Here is a 7500-nt window from a genome sequence, read left to right as displayed (position 1 = left end):
AGTGTAGCCCTCTGGAATAGACCTGCTACGTAGTGTAGCCCTCTAGAATAGACCTGCTACGTAGTGTAGCCCTCTGGAATAGACCTGCTACGTAGTGTAGCCCTCTGGAATAGACCTGCTACGTAGTGTAGCCCTCTGGAATAGACCTGCTACGTAGTGCAGCCCTCTGGAATAGACCTGCTACGTAGTGTAGCCCTCTGGAATAGACCTGCTACGTGAGTGTAGCCCTCTGGAATAGACCTGCTACGTAGTGTAGCCCTCTGGAATAGACCTGCTACGTAGTGTAGCCCTCTGGAATAGACCTGCTACGTAGTGTAGCCCTCTGGAATAGACCTGCTACGTAGTGTAGACCTGCTACGTAGTGCAGCCCTCTAGAATAGACCTGCTACGTACTGTAGCCCTCTAGAATAGACCTGCTACGTAGTGCAGCCCTCTGGAATAGACCTGCTACGTAGTGTAGCCCTCTGGAATAGACCTGCTACGTAGTGTAGCCCTGCTACGTAGTGTAGACCTGCTACGTAGTGTAGCCCTGCTACGTAGTGTAGACCTGCTACGTAGTGTAGCCCTGCTACGTAGTGTAGCATGTGTGCTTTCATTAGAAACCGTCTTCATGTTGCAGATGGACTAGATTACAGCCGCCGACTTATCTACAGATCACCGTGCAGCAGAAATAACTAGCGATTATGACGTGTGGATCAGTTAGCTCAGTCGGCGATGCTCCCAGACACGGATTCGCAGCCGTTCAGACAACCCACCTTCAGTTCCTGTTTGGGCTGGATGTTCTTGATGGTTGTGTAGAAGATTTCAGAGCCGTACTGATAGGCTACCAGGTTCTGTTCCAGGTGGTTCTGGGCGGGACGAACAAACATCAGCCAATTACAGATGTCCTCGTCGGACAGGTCCACCCACATGTCATCAGACTTCTCCATGTCCTTGTCTGCATCCAGCATGCACAGCTACGGAGAGAAGAGAGGGACGAGTTAGAGACAGACAGACAGACAGACAGACAGACAGACAGACAGACAGACAGACAGACAGACAGACAGACAGACAGACAGACAGACAGACAGACAGACAGACAGACAGACAGACAGACAGACAGACAGACAGACAGACAGACAGACAGACAGACAGACAGACAGACAGACAGACAGACAGACAGACAGACAGACAGACAGACAGACAGACAGACAGCTCAGTGGGGGTATTCTCATGATGTTATTATGGGTTGGAGGGTTTGTATTTTGTCACTCTCCCTCATGCTGGCCCCCCCTCTCTCCATCATGCTGGCCTGCCCCCCCTCTCTCTCCATCATGCTGGCCCCCCCCTCTCTCCATCATGCTGGCCTGCCCCCCCTCTCTCTCCATCATGCTGGCCCCCCCCTCTCTCCATCATGCTGGCCCCCCTCTCTCCATCATGCTGGCCTGCCCCCCCTCTCTCTCCTCATGCTGGCCCCCCCTCTCTCCATCATGCTGGCCTGCCCCCCCTCTCTCCCTCATGCTGGCCTGCCCCCCTCTCTCTCCCTCATGCTGGCCTGCCCCCCCCTCTCTCCCTCATGCTGGCCTGCCCCCCCCTCTCTCCTCCCCCTCAGCCTCTTCTCTAATGATGCCAGTGTGTGTTCAATCTTCAGGCTGTTGCGGTTAGAAATTCAGCGATGTCTTCGGGCCAGTCTCGCGAGGACGGGCTAGCCTACTCAGTAGACCACCGGTAACATGTATCCATCATGCTTTACAGACATCATGGAATGTGGGCCTTGAAAACGCCTTGGCTATGGCATGTCTGTCTGTTAGGGTAGGCTGCACTACGTTTATTACACTACGATCGGGGTTCAAGTCCGGCCTCTGGCAGGGCCACTCAAGGACATTCAGAGACTTGTCCCGAAGCCACTCCTGCGTTGTCTTGGCAGTGTGCTTATGGTCGTTGTCCTGTCGGAAGGTGAACCTTCGCCCCAGTCTGAGGTCCTGACTATGTGTTGTTCACAGAGTCAGGAACAACACCACAGAGTCAGGAACAACACCACAGAGTCAGGAACAACACCACAGAGTCAGGAACAACACCACAGAGTCAGGAACAACACCACAGAGTCAGGAACAACACCACAGAGTCAGGAACAACACCACAGAGTCAGGAACAACACCACAGAGTCAGGAACAACACCACAGAGTCAGGAACAACACCACAGAGTCAGGAACAACACCACAGAGTCAGGAACAACACCACAGAGTCAGGAACAACACCACAGAGTCAGGAACAACACCACAGAGTCAGGAACAACACCACAGAGTCAGGAACAACACCACAGAGTCAGGAACAACACCACAGAGTCAGGAACAACACCACAGAGTCAGGAACAACACCACAGAGTCAGGAACAACACCACAGAGTCAGGAACAACACCACAGAGTCAGGAACAACACCACAGAGTCAGGAACAACACAGAGTCAGGAACAACAAGGGGACCATTTGATCAGACATTAAAGTCTACAACTGCTCCTCTTGACAGTATAGACTCTTGTAGAAAACGGAGAAGTCAACTTACCTTGAGGTGGATGTAGTGGTCGTGAAGTTGTCCCTGTCTGACCAGGGGTCCCTCCACGGGGCCGAACTGGGTCCTCTTGGGGATCCGTCTCTTGGAGAAGACTCCCCTAGGAAGCGGTCTATGTAGAGAACGAGGGGGGAGGCTGGCCCGCGCCCGGGACACCACTGGACGGTTAGGGATGGGGTGAAGGGCACCGTGCTTCATACACACCGATGGGTTGGACATGTTACATTCCTCACACCCTGAGGGAGGGAGGGAGGGAGGGAGGGGGAAGGAAGGAGAGGAGGGAGGGAGAGAGGGAGGGAAAAGGAAGGAGAGGAGGGAGGGAGGGAGGAGGGGAGAGAGAGGGAGGGAGGGAGAGAGGGGGAGGGAGGGAGGAAGGAAGGGAAGGAGGGAGGGGAGAGAGAGGGAGGAAGGAAGGGAGGGAGGGAGGGAGGGAGGGAGGGAGGGAGGGAGGAGGGAGGAGGGAGGGAGGGAGGGAGGGAGGGAGGGAGGGAGGGAGGAAGGAAGGGAAGGAGGGAGGGGAGAGAGGGAGGAAGGAAGGGAGGGAGGGAGGGAGGGAGGGAGGGAGGGAGGGAGGGAGGGAGGAGGGAGGGAGGGAGGAGAAAGTATGACAGTGAGGGTCCCAGAACCACAGATGGTTATACCCAGACAGAGAAAGAGGCAAAAAAAGAGATAAAGAATATAAATATATATAATAATGATAAAGAATGAGTTCACTGTCATTTTGAACTGTCAGTATAAACACAACACAGTATTGGTCCTGTCACAGTCAGGTAAAACTCCTGTTCCTAGTACATGCCCAGAAAGCTCTATCACCTGGGAGGTAAAACTCCTGTCCCTAGTAGACGCCCAGAAGGGCCCGTCACTGGGGTGGTAAAACTCCTGTCCCTAGTAGACACCCAGAAAGCTCTATCACCTGGGAAGTAAAACTCCTGTCCCTAGTAGACGCCCAGAAGGGCCCGTCACCAGGGAGGTAAAACTCCTGTCCCTAGTAGACGCCCAGAAGGCCCCGTCACCAGGTAGGTAAAACTCCTGTCCCTAGTAGACGCCCAGAAGGGCCCGTCACCAGGGAGGTAAAGAAACTCACAGAGGTTGTGTGGTGTGAAGGCCTGTGGCGCGCTAGGCTCCCAGTCATCTAGGTCCGAGTCATCTTCGTCATCATCCTCTTCGTCAGAGTCCTCAGTGGATGTGGCCCCCAGGGGGCTGGAGGAGGGGTCAACCATCCCAGCCATGGAGGGGAGGGAACTGGACAGCTGACCCTGGGGTAGAAAGAATATAAAGGTATGGTTATAGGTGTGGACCAGACCTCTCCAACCCTGTTCCTGGAGAGATACCCCTCCTGGAGGTTTTAACTCCAACCCTGTTCCTGGAGAGATACCCCTCCTGGAGGTTTTAACTCCAACCCTGTTCCTGGAGAGATACCCCTCCTGGAGGTTTTAACTCCAACCCTGTTCCTGGAGAGATACCCCTCCTGGAGGTTTTAACTCCAACCCTGTTCCTGGAGAGATACCCCTCCTGGAGGTTTTAACTCCAACCCTGTTCCTGGAGAGATACCCCTCCTGGAGGTTTTAACTCCAACCCTGTTCCTGGAGAGATACCCCTCCTGGAGGTTTTAACTCCAACCCTGTTCCTGGAGAGATACCCTCCTGGAGGTTTTAACTCCAACCCTGTTCCTGGAGAGATACCCTCCTGGAGGTTTTAACTCCAACCCTGTTCCTGGAGAGATACCCCTCCTGGAGGTTTTAACTCCAGCCCTGTTCCTGGAGCGATACCCCTCCTGTAGGTTTTAACTCCAGCCCTGTTCCTGGAGCGATACCCCTCCTGGAGGTTTTAACTCCAACCCTGTTCCTGGAGAGATACCCTCTCCGTGCCCAATGGAGAATATTCATTGAAAGTGCCTCTTAGTCCAGAGGGATATCTTATGAAGCAAGCTACATTTAACTCTGTGTTTTCTACAGCTAGCCAGCTTCAGTTAGCTTCACATTCCAATCTCAGGCTTCATCCGTACTACGATGGTGGAACCCAAAATATAGACTGATTTAGTCCAGTGTTTGTAAACAATGTAAGTGTCAAAGTCTTTAAAAGTCTGTAAAGTCTTTAAAAATGATTAAAACTATAATTTGTATGGTTCGTCCTTGCATCCATAACTCTGTCTATGAATTTGAGAGTGGTAAACATTTGTTTACCACTCTATCCCTCAGCTGTTTACTAAAAACCCTGACAATGGTGACGGCTTTGTTGTTGTCTGAACGACAGATCACCATTTCTGTTCTGATGTCCCAGTCCGATTCCTAGTGCTGAGTGATTGACCAAAATGTCTGTTATTTTTAGCTTTTAGAAGTGCGGTCTTTATTTTATTACTTGTCGTTAATGTCGTCTTTTGTGTACTTATCAATGCACAAGCACCTTTTCCCCTATCTATATGTTTATTCCATCATTCATCTTTGCCTCGATCCTGACTAGTCTCCCAGTCCCTGAAAAATATCCCCACAGTATGATGCTGCCACCACCATGATTCACCGTAGGGATGGTACCAGGTTTCCTCCAGATGTGACACTTGGCGTTCAGGCCAAAGAGTTCAATCTTGGTTTCATCAGACCAGAGAATCTTGTTTCTCATGGTCTGAGAGTCCTTTAGGTGCCTTTTGGAAAACTCCAAGCGGGCCGTCATGTCTTTTACTGAGGAGTGGCTTCTGTCTGGCCACTCTACCATAAAGGCCTGATTGGTGGAGTGCTGTAGAGATGGTTGTCCTTCTGGAAGGTTCTCCCATCTCCACAGAGGAACTCTGGAGCTCTGTCAGAGTTACCATCGGGTTCTTGGTCACCTCCCTGACCAAGGTCCTTCTCCCCTGATTGCTCAGTTTGGCCGGGCGGCCAGCTCTAGGAAGAGTCTTGGTGGTTCCAATCTTCTTCCATTTCAGAATGATGGAGGCCACTGTGTTCTTGGGGACCTTCAATTCTGCAGAAATGTTTTAGTACCCCTCCCCCAGATCTGTGCATTAACACAATCCTGTATCGAAGCTCTACGGACAATTCCTTCGACCTCATGGCTTGGTTTTTGCTCTGACATGCACTGTCAACTGTGGGACCTTATATAGACAGGTGTGTGCCTTTCCAAATCATGTCCAAATCAATTGAATTTACCACAGGTGGACTCCAATCCAAGTTGTAGAAACATCTCAAGGATGATCAATGGAAACAGGATGCACCTGAGTTCAATTTCGAGTTTCATAGCGAAGGGTCTGAATACTTATGTAAATAAGGTATTTCTGTTTTTTATTTTTAATACATTTGCTAAACATCTAAAAACCTGTTTTCGCTTTGTCATTGTGGGGTATTGTGATGTCATTGTGGGGTATTGTGATGTCATTGTGGGGTATTGTGATGTCATTGTGGGGTATTGTGATGTCATTGTGGGGTATTGTGATGTCATTGTGGGGTATTGTGATGTCATTGTGGGGTATTGTGATGTCATTGTGGGGTATTGTGATGTCATTGTGGGGTATTGTGTGTAGATTGATTCAAATACTTTTTATTTTTTTTCGCTTATCAATTTTAGAATCAGGCCGTTAACATTCAAAAACGTGGAAAAGTTCTAGGGGTCTGAATTCTTTCCAAATGCACTTTATATGGTCAACCGCCAAAGGCCGAAGCGCCCCCTACCTGTCCGGTCTGTGTGGGACAGACACAGAGATAGACAGAAGAACGAGGGATAGAGAGCACTTACTTCACCAGGTATCTCTACCTGATAATACATGATCTGTGTCTAGAGAGCAGTTCCTTCACTAGGTATCTCTACCTGATAATACATGATCTAAGTGTCTAGAGAGCAGTTCCTTCACTAGGTATCTCTACCTGATAATACATGATCTAAGTGTCTAGAGAGCAGTTCCATCACTAGGTATCTCTACCTGAAAATACATGATCTAAGTGTCTAGAGAGCAGTTCCTTCACTAGGTATCTCTACCTGATAATACATGATCTAAGTGTCTAGAGAGCAGTTCCTTCACTAGGTATCTCTACCTGAAAATACATGATCTAAGTGTCTAGAGAGCAGTTCCTTCACTAGGTATCTCTACCTGATAATACATGATCTGTGTCTAGAGAGCAGTTCCTTCACTAGGTATCTCTACCTGATAATACATGATCTAAGTGTCTAGAGAGCAGTTCCTTCACTAGGTATCTCTACCTGAAAATACATGATCTAAGTGTCTAGAGAGCAGTTCCTTCACTAGGTATCTCTACCTGATAATACATGATCTAAGTGTCTAGAGAGCAGTTCCTTCACTAGGTATCTCTACCTGATAATACATGATCTAAGTGTCTAGAGAGCAGTTCCTTCACTAGGTATCTCTACCTGATAATACATGATCTGTGTCTAGAGAGCAGTTCCTTCACTAGGTATCTCTACCTGAAAATACATGATCTAAGTGTCTAGAGAGCAGTTCCTTCACTAGGTATCTCTACCTGATAATACATGATCTAAGTGTCTAGAGAGCAGTTCCTTCACTAGGTATCTCTACCTGAAAATACATGATCTAAGTGTCTAGAGAGCAGTTCCTTCACTAGGTATCTCTACCTGATAATACATGATCTAAGTGTCTAGAGAGCAGTTCCTTCACTAGGTATCTCTACCTGAAAATACATGATCTAAGTGTCTAGAGAGCAGTTACTTCACTAGGTATCTCTACCTGAAAATACATGATCTAAGTGTCTAGAGAGCAGTTCCTTCACCAGGTATCTCTACCTGAAAATACATGATCTAAGTGTCTAGAGAGCAGTTCCTTCACTAGGTATCTCTACCTGAAAATACATGATCTAAGTAATTGATAGTTGGTATTCAGCAGTCATAAAGCCTTATTTACTTTGAACAAATAGTAAAATAGTGATTTTGTCAGACAGAATAGACAGCAGCTCTATAGAGATGAGATGATGACTTGGAATAAAATAATAAAGTCA

General features: G+C 48.7%; 1 protein-coding gene across 1 annotated transcript in view; it reads right to left on the bottom strand.

The window, feature by feature from the left end:
- LOC123735935 (PR domain zinc finger protein 10-like) overlaps positions 1-7500 on the bottom strand; it is a 70273-nt gene that overhangs the window by 60371 nt on the left and 2402 nt on the right. Inside the window, 5 exon segments of the mRNA XM_045713110.1 lie at positions 756-956; positions 2540-2646; positions 2649-2676; positions 2678-2781; positions 3630-3801. Of these exon segments, the coding sequence (XP_045569066.1) occupies positions 756-956; positions 2540-2646; positions 2649-2676; positions 2678-2781; positions 3630-3801 (612 nt within the window).

Source organism: Salmo salar, unplaced genomic scaffold, assembly GCF_905237065.1.
Source record: "Salmo salar unplaced genomic scaffold, Ssal_v3.1, whole genome shotgun sequence".
NCBI lineage: Eukaryota > Metazoa > Chordata > Actinopteri > Salmoniformes > Salmonidae > Salmo > Salmo salar.
This window is presented reverse-complemented; position numbering and strand designations above follow the sequence as displayed.